Source organism: Manis javanica, chromosome 1, assembly GCF_040802235.1.
Source record: "Manis javanica isolate MJ-LG chromosome 1, MJ_LKY, whole genome shotgun sequence".
In the NCBI taxonomy this organism is placed as follows: domain Eukaryota; kingdom Metazoa; phylum Chordata; class Mammalia; order Pholidota; family Manidae; genus Manis; species Manis javanica.
This window is the reverse complement of record NC_133156.1, coordinates 183,131,650-183,145,314: the sequence shown is the minus strand read 5'-3', so window position 1 is coordinate 183,145,314 and position 13,665 is coordinate 183,131,650. Positions and strand designations below refer to the sequence as shown.

The 13,665-nt window shown below is 44.7% G+C and overlaps 1 protein-coding gene and 1 long non-coding RNA gene across 2 annotated transcripts; one reads left to right on the top strand and one right to left on the bottom strand.

Annotated features, from left to right (window-relative positions):
* Positions 1-231: 231 nt before the first annotated feature.
* CD207 (CD207 molecule) lies at positions 232-4,505 on the bottom strand. Its single transcript, XM_073216527.1, is given in 8 exon segments — positions 232-477; positions 1,488-1,642; positions 2,202-2,457; positions 2,460-2,578; positions 3,813-3,929; positions 4,042-4,068; positions 4,071-4,128; positions 4,482-4,505. Coding segments are annotated over 8 exon segments (981 nt in total). The 3' UTR covers positions 232-252.
* A 2,013-nt stretch (positions 4,506-6,518) lies between these two features.
* LOC140843140 (uncharacterized) lies at positions 6,519-9,141 on the top strand. Its single transcript, XR_012120686.1, has 2 exons — positions 6,519-8,106; positions 8,871-9,141. It is a non-coding gene; the product is annotated as an uncharacterized lncRNA (long non-coding RNA).
* The last annotated feature ends 4,524 nt before the right edge of the window (positions 9,142-13,665 follow it).

Below are 13,665 nucleotides of genomic sequence, written 5' to 3'. Positions count from 1 at the left end.
GTTTTTTATGTACAATATCATGTCATCTGCAAATAGTGACAGTTTGACTTCTTCTTTACCAATCTGGATGCCTTGTATTTCTTTGTTTTGTCTGATTGCTGTGGCTAGGACCTCCAGTACTATGTTGAATAACAGTGGGGAGAGTGGGCATCCCTGTCTTGTTCTAGATCTTTGAGGAAAAGCTTTCAGCTTCTCGCTGTTCAGTATGATGTTGGCTGTGGGTTTGTCATATATGGCCTTTATTATGTTGAGTTACTTGCCCTCAATACCCATTTTTTTGAGAGTTTTTATCATGAATGGATGTTGAATTTTGTAGAATGCTTTTTCAGCGTCTATGGAGATGATCATGTGGTTTTTGTCCTTCTTTTTGTTGATGTGGTGGATGATATTGATGGATTTTAGAATACTGTCCCCCTCATGCCCTGCTTTGGTCAGGCTGATCCAGTGGGAAAGCCCACCAGCTGTCTTGTACAGATACTCCTGTAGGAAAGGAGGGTGAACAGGGACACTGCCACAACTTGGAGTTGCCACAGCTCTCTGGGTGTTCCTCACCTGTCCTCAGTGACAGCCCCACAGACACACCACACACTCTGACCTCTCCCAAGCCTCTTGTCCCTGTCCAGAGCCTAGAGTCCCCCTTCCAAATTCTGATGTGTCTTTGGCCTACAACTAACAGACTCAACACCCAGGCCTTTCTGCCCCTCAGGAAGCAGCTGCTGGGGTACAAGAAAGGCTCAGCTAACCCCCAGAACAAAGACCCCGGGAGAATGGCCCAGATAATAAAAGCTAAACTTAGTGAGCGCTTAATATGTGTGAGGCACTCTGCATTTATGTGCATTCACTTACTTATTCTCTGAGGTAAGAGCTATTACCTATGGACTAATAGGCTGAGGCCTGGTGAACTTAAATAAACTCCCAGGGCTCCAAGAGTAGTTACAGGCATGGCTGGGACTCTGGTCTCTGACTCCCCAGCCCATGCTCTCACCTGTTCTGCTAGCCACATCCCAGAGGAAGGGGATTATTCAATATTCTGCCTCACCAGGTAGAAGCCTACTTGGATTATGTAGTGTCACTAATGCTACTCACAAACACATCTGTTTTCTGGGCACATGAAGAGACTGTCCCTCCTTGCCCTCTTTGAAGCCAGGAGTTCTGCGGCATTTGCTTTGGCCAATGAAAAATGTGAGCAGAAGTGACGTCTATTGTTTCTAGGTATAAGCTTTAAGAGCCAACACACAATTTGCCAAGTTCCCTTTCACTGCCTCAATAACTGGGAGAACATGCTGAGATGAAGTCCCCTTTGGTGAGGTCCTTGCATAACCACGGTAAGCAGAAAACTCTTTGCCAGCCCTTATTGAACGTGCAGTGTAAACGGATGCAATCCTTCACTGTAAGGCCACTGATATTTGGGAACTTGGGGTATCTTTGCCCATCCTACCTGATAGAGCTACTAAGACAGCCCTTCTTAGAGCCCACAGGGACAGCACTCACCTGTCACTCTCTGAGGTCACTGAAGTCAGGTGTGAATCTCTGGACATGCAGAACTGCTGCGCACTGTACCAGGTCTTTGGTATTTGAAAAAAGTAATAGAAGTTCCCATTGAAGTACTTTGAGCCTTGAGAAACCATTTGTAGAATGTCATCTGGAAAACAAGGATGAGCAGGAAGCTTGTCGCTCCTGTGTGCTCTGGGTGCTGACCGAAGAGGGTGTTTGAGGGGGTTCTCAGAGACAGTGGAGACTGGGGTTGGGTCCTGGGGTCCTTGGAACTTGGGGACATTCTCTCAGATCCTGAGAGCCTGACTGACAATGGTAGGGTCTCTGGGTTCAGAGAGAGGAGAATGAGAGGATGGATTACGAATCCATCTCTCCCATGAGGAAGAAGCAAGTCTCCATTGATCATCACAAGTGGCTGAGTCCCTGGGCTCTAGGGAAGGAACTTAATGAAAATGGCCAAGTTTGGGCCAGGGCAGAGAGAGTGCCTGACACCTTCCCACTCTGTGCCATGGTGTGGGAGCCCAGGCTGGTCCCTGGTCCCTTCTCTCCTGAACAGCCCCTAAGCACATCCCCAGCCCAGTGCTGAGTACTCTGTTCTTAACTTTCCAGCCATGCCTGCCCTGCTCCTCTACCCCTTCCCACCACATACATCAGCCCAATGGCCCCATGGGCCACTGGCTGGCAACATTCTTTCCTGAATCACTTACTTTGCTGTGTGAGCAGCTTGCTGATATTCTCCAGGCTGCTCTGGAGCCCCCGGACCTTTGCATTTAAAGCACTGGCTTTATCCACATCTCTTTTTAACTTGGAGATTTGGGTGTTTAAATCACTGAATTCCTCCCAACTTCTTGTTAACATCTGGATCTGGGCACTGGCTTCCTGCATGCCAGTTTCCAACCTCCGGATCTAAGAATGCACATGATTCAGGCTGGTATTCACCATCTGGACCTGAATGCCAGGTACACCTCCACACCACCTGTATTCCTCTTAATTTCAGAACCCAGGGTGCTGATGTTGTCCACACAACCTTTCAGCAGCTGGGCACTGGTCTTTACATCTGATATTGTGCCCATAAACCAGGGATCTGGATCAGAAAAAGTCAAAAGGTCAGTCAAAGGGATCCCCAGGTCAGGAGTCAGGGTGTTGTCCCAATGATGAAGGAAGGGCAGGGATAGGCTCAAGCTTCTCAAGGACCCTCTGCTCCATTCACTCATAGTGCTATTCATTCAACAAACATGGGCTCTTCGGCACTTCACATGTGCCAGGAACCCTTGTAGATGCAGATGATGCAAAGATAAATAAAATACAGGCTCTCTGTTAAAGGACCTCACAGGAAGCAGAATCAGGGATTAGGACCCAGTCCTTTAAGAGACTCCTCCAATGGCCATCAGCTAAGGCAACGTCCTCCCACATCTGCCCGCATGCCCCTCACCATGGCCATGGGAGGGGCTAGCCAGGCAGATTTCTAATCTGGAAGTGACTTCTTTCCCAGAGAATACTGAAATGGAGAATTACGAATCCACTTTCCCCTCCACTTTTCCAAACCACTGTCACACTTTGTTTAAGTTACAGGCTTGGGTGCCATATAGGAGACCAAAAATAAACCAAGAGGGCTCACAGCAGAGGCTCCAAGTCTGAGCCTGAATATGTCCTGGGCCTTGGATAAAGGCAGATGTTCTGTCTGCTTTCTGGAGACCTGCTGGTAGGGATAAGGCTCTGCTAGCAGCACAGGCCATGAGGCTGGACAAAGCAAGGAAAGGAGGAAAGATAAGTCACATATCCAGTGAGCCAGCAGGACGGCTCCCTTGTTACGGTCTCCTCGGGAGCAGGAGGATGGAAAGAACAGGAAGGGGTCCTGGTGATGAGATGAACCATGGAGATTTGTTGCCTACCAGCCAGGTTCTCCATCTAATTGGGGCTAAGGATAAGTTGGGACTCCAGCTCTTTGCTCACTGTTGGGGGCTGCCCACAAGGATCTGAATCAAAGGGACACGGAGCTGAGAGGGGGGAGAAAGTGACACAGCATGCAGAAATGAGTGGACGTTACCTGGGAACAGAAGAGAATACCCTTTAGCACAAGCATGTGAGTGCTCATCCCAGTCAGGAAAATCTGCTTGGAATGGGGAGGCAAAGAGTGGCAGCTCATCTTACTGGGAATGGGAAACCCTGTGACTCCTGGTGGAAAGAGGAGAAATGAAGCAAATGCAAACGCTACAGGCAGGAGACCCCTGGAGAGTGGTAAAGAGAGGGTCTGGATGTTGAGGGAGGTGACTGGCCTTGGAGAAGGACCAAGCAGGCAATAAAACCTGAAGACCTACAGAGAATGGCCTGCAGCAAGATGGAGGCGACCAGGACCAGTATCAGGAAGATTCCTGCAGCACGGACCGTGGATGGTTCCCTCAGAACCAGAGATGGACCTGTGTTGGCAGGAGGCTCTGCTGGAAGAGAAGACAATGTTGAAGGGCTAGCAAACAGCTGAGTACAGAGCACTGAGTGGATCCTGAGCACAGAGCCCTGGGTGGGTCCCAAGCAGTGACCAGCATTTGCCTCGGGGCCAGAGGGAGATGTTCTGCTATCTACAGAGAAGTGCACATCAGGGGCCTCGCTCTGTAGCCTTCGTCCTGCATGCTCCCCCTGCGGCCCAGGTGCTTTCAGCTGGCTGTCTCCCCAGGGACCTCTAATCTAGAGGAAACGGGAAGTGAGTTCTGTAGGAGGTCGTCATGTCATCCCAAAGGTCCCCATTCCTGGCTTAGACAACTTGGGAGGCCTAGGCCACAGCTCAGTCCTCTCTTCATTCAGGAAGAGGCCATCTGTAGTCTTCTCTGGGGGTCTGTTACATGGGCATTTTAACCATTGATTCCCAAGACTATAAGTCTCTGCTCACCCATCATCCACCCACCCACTCATTCATCCCACAAATACATATTGAGTGCCTTTTAGGTACCAGGCACTATACGAGGACTGGGCCACAAAGATGAATAACTCACAGTCCTGGCACTGAAGCAACTCATAGTCTGGTAGGAAAGACAGACCTGAGCAAATAAATTGTAGTACAGGGTAAGGAGCATAATAAAAGCATATGCATAGCTCAAAGGAAGTACAGAGAAAAGAGTAACAGTAAAAAGTTCCAGGTAGAGATGTTAGCATGCTCAAAAGGATGGAGGCATAAGACAGCATAGAGTCCCTGGCAAACTGTCACTAGCTTGGTGGTATTGGGACATAAAGTATATGACAGAGGGGCAGTGGGGCTTGGGGCCAAAGAGGAAGAATATGATGAGATCAAGAAGATCCAAAAGGCATATGGGTGACATGGAGCCAGTGAAGAACTTCAGGCAAGAGAGAGACAAAGACAGGGACACTGTGGAAAGAGCCCTCTAATCATGGTAAGGAGCATAGATTAGGATGTGGAAATCATGGAAGCAACGAGACCAGTAAGGAAATCTGCAATCAAATAGTCTACTTTCTGTTACTAAGGCATCTTAAATGATACAGCATCCCTCTATAAAAATGGGGCTTGCAGGGTTAAAATGTAAATGTAAAACTTGGGTTCTCCTCCCAGCTTCCTGCACTTGTGAGCTTCTCAAAGTGGTGGTGGGGGCAGGGCCGGGGCAGTTTCAGCAACATCCGACCAGGAACTGTTCTTTCATATGTGTGTGATGCTCAGGGCAGAGAGGGGTTGGTGTGGGCCTCTGTAAAGGACTGTTTTCTCTTGGGAAGCTGCTCATGAAAGCTTGAAATCCACCAACTCTGAGAAACCTTGTACATTAACAGATTCCAAACAAATACTTCTTGGAAGGTAGGGATGAGAGGAAAGGAGAGAATGAGGGAAACAGAAAAGGAAGTTGGTCCAGATAACTGGATGGATGGATGGATGGATGGATGGATGGATGGGATGGGATGGATGGAGGGAGGGAGAGAGGGAGGGAGGGAAGATCGATAGATGGATGGATGAAAGATAAATGAATGATCAGTTGATGGCTGATCATTTTTCAACTCTGAAGCCTACAGTCTGTAGATTAGGATCTGTCTTCTAGAAGCTACTGCTTCTTTCCAGCAGTTCTCATTCATTTCCATAGCAAAGGCATGAGAGAAGTGATTTATATGGTACCAGCAATGTATAAAAACTTGGCCACAGGACCAGAAAGCTGGCCCAGTCTTGCTGAGTCTAAACCAGTGGATCTGGGTGACAGGGTAGTGTCAGGGACAAGGGATGGAAACTAAATGAGCAGGGCCAGTGAGAAAGCTGCCTATACTTGCAGGGGCTCTTGCTGCCTTTGATATTTCAGAGGATCCTACCTCCCTGCTCAGTCCATGCTACTTATAGGCCCCCTACTGCTCCCTCTAGGCAGACTAGGCCCAAGACTGGAGCCACTTCTCTGACTGGATGAGAAAACCTAGAGGGGACCCCACGCCATACTGCCCAAGTGCTGGGAAAATGCAGGGTCACAAGGATGGTCCCCCATTCATCCTACCTCATTTCCTCCCTACCCACATTCCACCTGTAACTCTCAGGACTGCTATCTGTTCTAAGCTTTGACATTAGCTAATTCCACGAACTGAAGGCCTCACTCTAACTCACGGCCTGTCCCTGGACACTTAGGACTATACCAGCGTATAGTTGCAGAGCCTTGGTTCCACCAGGGTTCAGAGGAGTTACAGCATTCTGCTTCTGGCTCTGCCACTTGATACCCACTCTAACCCCAGAGTTACTTTCTGCTCTTGGCCCTACATCTACAACCTATCATAGTCCAGGGCCTGGGGGTGGAGGAAAAGTTACTCAAGACCCTGGTAGAAGAGGCCTTTGGGGGTCCTGTTCTCCTCCCGGGGCCTTGGAGGGAAAGAAGCTGCCACACAACACAACTTGGGAGTGTCAAAAATGGACTTCTGTCAGTTTCCTTCCCTTTCTGTCCAAAATTACTTCCCCAATATCTGCTTGTTTGTAGCATGAGTTACTGATGGAATGCCCACATGCCCAGGAAAGGATCCGGAAGCCACCCCAAGCTGGGGCCCGCTGAGTAAGAGGGGGCTAGGCCTGGGTGGGCATTTACTCCAAGTGAGGGAGATGGGGGCCTCAAGTAGATATTCTGCCAGTAGCTGGGCAAAAGGCTGCTCCAGCATGAGGAAGCTGAGCAAGAGCACCCAGAATCCTGGGCTGTTGACACTCTGGGGTTTCACGGACAGTGGCTGCACAAATCCCAGCCATGAGGAGTTTCATTTCCCACTTTGCAGGGCCCAAGTGAGTCACAGGCCAGTTTCACTATGGCCCCACTTACCTGCAGGTACGGACTGAGCAGCGCTCCCACGCATTCCTCCAAGCGTCCTTTCTGGCCCCTGCCCTGGCAACCTGGGCAGAGAAAAGTCAGTGCAGAAGGTAGATGCCCCAGGCAGGCCTTCCAGCCAGGAAAGCAGCCAGTTCTCCAAACACTCATGAGATCCCAGTTCTTCCAAACAGAGCAGGAACTTTGCGCCAACCTTGAGAAACCACAAATCACTGCAGTGGCGAGAAGAAGGGAAGTCCGTGCTCATTGTCCTGTTTCCCCAGTCACTATGCTCCTGGGTTTCTGGGACCTTCACTAGGTAAGGGTGGAGGGCAAAAACCAGTTTGGTCACTTTCCCCCCTTCTCTGGTTAAGACTCTCCTATGCCTGGAGGTGAACCATGGATGTGTAATCAATGGGGTGGAAAAGAGACCAGGTCTTTTAAAATGCCCAGCAGTGCCCAGAGTCCTCTCCATGGAGCAGTAATCCCAATCCCTCTAGTCTCACTAGTCAAAGCCCAGAGGAAATCAGAGTGGACAACAAACTAGAGACAGGGGCAGGAGAATGGCTATTAGTGAGAATGGAAACACATGGCCCCAATGATCTCTGCCTCTAGTGTTCATGCCTTTGTGAACTTGGAAGCATGACCCTCCCCAACCAGTTGAGTCTTCAGATAAGACCACATCCCCAGCCAACAGCTTGAATGCAACCTCATGAGAGACCTTGAGTCAAAGGTGCCTAACTAAGCTACACTGGATTACTGACTCCTAAAAACTGAGATAATAAATATTTGTTGTTTAAAGTCACTAAGTTTTGGGGTACAATTTGTTATGCAGCAATGGATGACTAATACAGGGAGCTGGGGGATTATGACTGGAACCCAACAACAGACACACTGAAGAATCTTCTAGTTGAACTTGTAAAGTTTGGAATTCTTCTGGAATTCTTGACAAACAGAATGACCAACAGACTCAGATAGCTTTGAAATGAAAGTCTGATTTATCCCACCAAGTAAAGAACTAGGCAGTTGATGTACTGACGAAAGGGAAAAGGAAAACAATACAAGTTATGGAGGGAGATCATATGCCTCAGAAACATAACAGAAACAAGAATTAAAGCTACTACTTGTATTTCTTTCTTGCTGTGTCATATATATTCTTATATTTTTTTATTTAAGTTCATTTTTCTTTCTTTTTCCTCTCACTTATCACTGGATATAACTGTTCAGATGATTCAGATGGAATCATGACAGAACTAAAAAGGAAGATCCACTGCTGAGTGACCCTGTACTTGAAGCGGATGCAATAATTTAAGGACAATGGGTTGTCTGCTCTTGGAAAGAGGGTGTGTTTCAGGTGGGTAAGATACAGCTGCACTAGGCCAAGTGACAGCAGCTTTGGGAAGTGTCAGTATGAGGACAAGGGTGTTGGGCTGTAGAAATAGTTGCGTTTTTCTTGCCTATCCAGGATATTAATACCTTCTTAGTCAGAGAAATCTCAAATTCTCTGGTAGACAGGACACTAACTCCTAGTCAAAACAAAAGTCAAAGGAGGTCAGACATTTCTTCTTCACAACTCCCTCACAGCTGAATCTCAGACATATTACCCAGATTCAGACTATCGGATGTTACCAGCTGTGTGATCGAGACAATCATGCACTGTCTTGGAGATATCTGAGATTCTTCAGGAGACATCCTGGGAGTCTTCCCTCATGCCCACCCTTTTTTGGTCCTGCCCCATTTGTAAGCCTTCACACTGTCTGAGAACAAGTGATTGCCTTCCCAATAAATTCCTTGTATGCTTAAAATATACAGACATGGGCTTGTTATTTCCAATCATGAACCTTGAGTGATATACCCATGAAGAAATCTCCTTTCCTATTAAGAGTGATCTAGCTTTCCCAAAGTATGCTGCATAAAAAACTAGTCCAGAAATATGTACAAAATGGGTTTGAAGGCGAAATAAATTTGGTGACTATTCCATGCTATATGACTTATTTGAAGATGTATGGTGACTGTGGGCATATTAAAAGTTCTGAGAAGTCCTGTATTAAGAAAATCAGTTTAGCATTGTTTATAACAATGTTTCCATTACCATTTTTCTTTTATACTTCCTTAAAGGATGACACTTCTTATGCTGACAAAGACTGGCCTGAAGCCAAGAAAGGAAGATGCAGAGAGAGAGTGAAGTTCCTCAGATTTCAAGTTCAGTTTGCTCTATAAGGCCCTGCCACTTCCCCAGGTGAATCACACAAAGAATTGTCACCCTCTTCCAGAGAGGCCATGCTACCCACAGAATTCCATGCCGTTCTGATGAGTAATCTGTACCTTCCCCATCAATTTTGGACACCTCCTTTGACATTAATAAAGTGTTTTATTCTGGGTCTGTTAAGGGCCTTTCTGTTCTGTTTCACTGATCTTTGAATTCTTTTAAAATTGCCAAATGAATAATTGCTTTGCAAAACATCTTAAAATCTTCTAGGCCCCCATTTAACTGTTTTTTAATTAAAATTTTCTTAGCTCTTCTCAACTTGCTCTTTCTAATTACCTTTTGGCAAGTTACAAAAACAAAGTCTTGTTGAGATTTTACATAAAGCTTAATATCAGTAAATTTAGTAACTCTACTAAAGCTGTAAAATAATTTAGGAACTTCTGATGTCCTTAAAATAGTCTTTACATATAGATAGATGCACATGATGTTCATTTCCTTTATAGCTATGAGTCAACATTTTTTAGTTTTCTTCTTGTCTGTCCCCCTTTTTTTTTTGAAGGGAAAAAGACAAAATTATTATTTGTAGATGCTATGATTTTTTTTAACTTATGAAATCTGGAAGAGTTATTTAAATTGGAAAGAGCTCAATTATCATATGAACAAAAAATAATCCACATAAATAAGCTTTCCTATATATATATAAAAAAACACTAAAAATATGGATATGCAGAGATTGGGAGGATTCCAGGTATATGTAGAAACAGAATTCATAGGACTTGGTAATGGGTTTGGTGTGGAGTACATTGGGAGGCAGGATCAAGCAAATTTGTCAGAATTTTGTGGGACCCCCTTTTGACCCACTACCACACTCCACGAGAAGAACCCCATTGTATTACACAATCTCATCTCAGTTTTAGAGTCCAGATTTTTGCATCTCGATGACACTTATCAAAATTCTTGGTATTCCTAGCTTCAGCACTGCTGGTGAGATCTTTGCTATGTTTGTTTGTTTTATTGTTCTCATTTCAGTTGGGTGGAAGTGTGTTTGGTTTTAAGCTAGTCAGCTCTTACCTCACCATTTCCCAGACATCTGTCTGTACAGATCTCTATCTGACCATTTCCCCTCATTCTTTCCTGGTTGGTTGATGAACTAGGAGGAAAGATCATCTGCCAGAGCTGCCTAGGGGAACAGCACAGGAAAGTGAGAATTTAGGAAAAATCTATCAGGGCATCAAACTATTAAGTGACAACCAATCAGAATTATGGACTTTTAAGTCCCAAAGATTGCACCTCATAATACATAACAACAATCTCTGAACTCCAGGAATCTTAAGATTCCTTGTTATCTGAAAACAAAACAGGATTATATACTTTTAATAAGTCTTTCCACTGGGCAGTAGAGTAAAATTGATGCTCTTTGTGAATATTCTCAATACAACTCTATCAGAATTCATTTTAAATAGGCCTAATTTCCTATAGTTTTGTGAGAGGGAATATTTTCTTGAGTTTCTAAGGTCATTTTTATGATCACCATGCTCCAGGTTAAGCCTGTTCACAAGGTTAAATCCATTAGCCCAGGAGAAAAGTCCTGAGAAACTTCAATATGGGAGGAAAAAAGAGGGGCAGGCAAAAGAGTTTTGACCAGATAGAATATACAGTAGTATTCTCAAAGAGGTTGAACAATCAGCCCTCTGGTTCTAGAGGGGAAACCCTGAGTTGTAGTATTTGCTGATTACTGTTATGTATAATTCCCATCATGGCAAATTTCCACTTACCCACATGATGTCATTGAATGAAGAGTTGAGAAGAGACACTCACAATAGGCTTTAAGAGCCTGTAAAGGCCAGTTCCAGCACGCCACTAAGGGACAAGTCATGTTTCCCTCCTATAGCGCCAATCTATCCAGTTGTGTTTCTCTCCAGCTTTGCACTCCAGAAGGACAGAAAGGGGATTTGGCTGTAAGTTTGGGAAGGAAGGAAAGGGTACTAGAGTAGGGCCCTGATAAATGCCATCAGGCAAACACAGAGCAGCGAAAAGATGCAAAGACCCAGGGGAAAATGGAAGGAACAAACCCCTACTTCTCTGGGGGAATTCTCCATTCTGAGAACTTGTCCGTTTCTACCAGTTTCTACCAGGAACTTGCTGTTGCTTGCATTAAGCTCTCTCTATAAATTCCAGAAAGAACTGTTCTTCCCTGTCCACAAGAGGCCTGGCTAACTCCCATGACCACATCTCCCTGATGCAGGCACGGCTGTCTTTCCTGGGCGTGATCTATGGTCACCTTCTTGGGAGTGGGTGAGCTGACAGGGCATCTCCCGGGTTCCTGGTTGCTTCCCCTGAAGCAAAACCACCCTGTATTTGTCTGCCAGAGAGATGGGTGGGGGAACAGCTAGGTGTCTACAAAGAACAAAACCCTTTCCATGGGTGGCTATGGCAGCTCCAGGGACCTGGGGACATTTCATGGGTATATGGGAAGAAATGAGATGAAGAACAAGATTTTAAAATGTGAACCTGATCTTGTCAGTTCCTTGCTTCAAAGGATTCTCATTACCCTTAAAAGAAAATAAGAAATCTATCATCTTTGACAAAATCCTTCAGGACCTACTGCTCATCTGTCTCCACATTCCCATCCTTCATGGCTCCCCTCACAGGCTGTATGTTGGGAAATGTGCCAAACAGTTTCTTCCTCAGGCCCTCTGCACTTGCAAGTGTGGATATGTATACATATGCGTGGATGGATGGATGAATGGACACATTCATATTTTTTCCTACTGAACCATCTGAAAGTAGACTGCAGCACTACAACATTATTTGATATTTTAGTCTTTATTGCCTAAAAACAAGGATATCTCCTCCATAATCACAATACTGTTACCATGCCCAAGGAACTTCACATGGTTACAATATCCAAGCTGTATATAAATGTCTTTTTAAAACGGCCCACTTTTTTCTACAACATCCTTCCATGTTGACAGATAGTAACTGCACTAGTTGGGGTGAAGATTTAATGATGTGGGTAACTGGGAGACCACTGGGTTGTACACTTGAAACTAATATAAGATTGTATAGCAACCAATAAGAGGGCAAGTACCTCAACATAATGAAGGCCATATATGACAAACCCACAGCCAACATTATACTTAACAGCGAGAAGCTGAAAGCTTTTCCCCTAAGATCGGGAACAAGACAGGGATGCCCACTCTCCCCACTTTTATTCAACATAGTTCAGGAGGTCCTAGCCACAGCAATCAGACAACACAAAGAAATAAAAAGCATCCAGATTGGCAAGGAAGAAGTCAAACTGTCACTATTTGCAGATGACATGATATTGTACATAAAAACCCTAAAGAATCCACTCCAAACTAGTAGATCTAATATCTGAATTCAGCAAAGTTGTAGGATACATAATTAATACACAGAAATCTGTTGCATTCCTATACACTAATGAACTAGCAGAAAGAGAAATCAGGAAAATAATTCTATTCACAATTGCATCAAAAAGAATAAAATACCTAGGAATAAACCTAACCAAGGAAGTGAAAGACCTATACCCTGAAAACTACAAGTCACTCTTAAGAGAAATTAAAGAGGACACTATTAAATGGAAATTCATCCCATGCTCTTGGCTAGGAAGAATTAATATTTTGAAAATGGCCATCCTGCCTAAAGCAATCTACAGATTCAATGCAATCCCTATCAAAATACCTACAGCATTCTTCAATGAACTAGAGTAAATAGTTCTAAAATTCATATGGTATGACAAAAGACCCCGAATAGCCAAAGCAATCCTGAGAAACCTATGAGAATAAAGCAGGGGAAATCAAGCTCCCCAACTTCAAGCTCTACTACAAAGCCACAGTAATCAAGACAATTTGGTACTGGCACAAGAACAGACCCACAGACCACTAGAACAGAATAGAGAGTCCAGATATAAACCCAAGCATGTATGGTCAATTAATATATGATAAAGGAGCCATGGATATACGATGGGGAAATGACAGCCTCTTCAACAGCTGGTGTTGGCAAAACTGGACAGCTACATGTAAGAGAATGAACTGGATCACTGTCTAACCCCATACACAAAAGTAAATTTGAAATGGATCAAAGACCTGAATGTAAGTCATGAAACCATAAAACTCTTAGAAAAAAATATAGGCAAAAATCTCTTGGACATAAACATAAGCAACTTCTTCATGAACATATCTCCCTGGGCAAGGGCAACAAAAGCAAAACTGAACAAGTGGGACTACATCAAACTAATAAGCTTCTGTACAGCAAAGGACACCATCAGTAGAACAAAAAGACATCCTACAGTATGGGAGAATATATTCACAAATGACATATCTGATAAGGGGTTGACATCCAAATTATATAAAGAGCTCACACACCTCAACAAACAAAAAGCAAATAATCCAATTAAAAAATGGGCAGAGGAGCTGAACAGACACTTCTCCAAAGAAGAAATTCAGATGGCCAACAGACACATGAAAAGATGCTCCACATCACTAGTCATCAGAGAAATGCAAATTAAAACCACAATGAGATATCACCTCACATCAGTTAGGATGGCCCACATCCAAAAGACAAACAACAACAAATGTTGGTGAAGTTGGAGAAAGGGGAACCCTCCTACACTGCTGGTGGGAATGTAAACTAGTTCAACCATTGTGGAAAGCAGTATCCCAAAAAACTAAAAATAGAAAT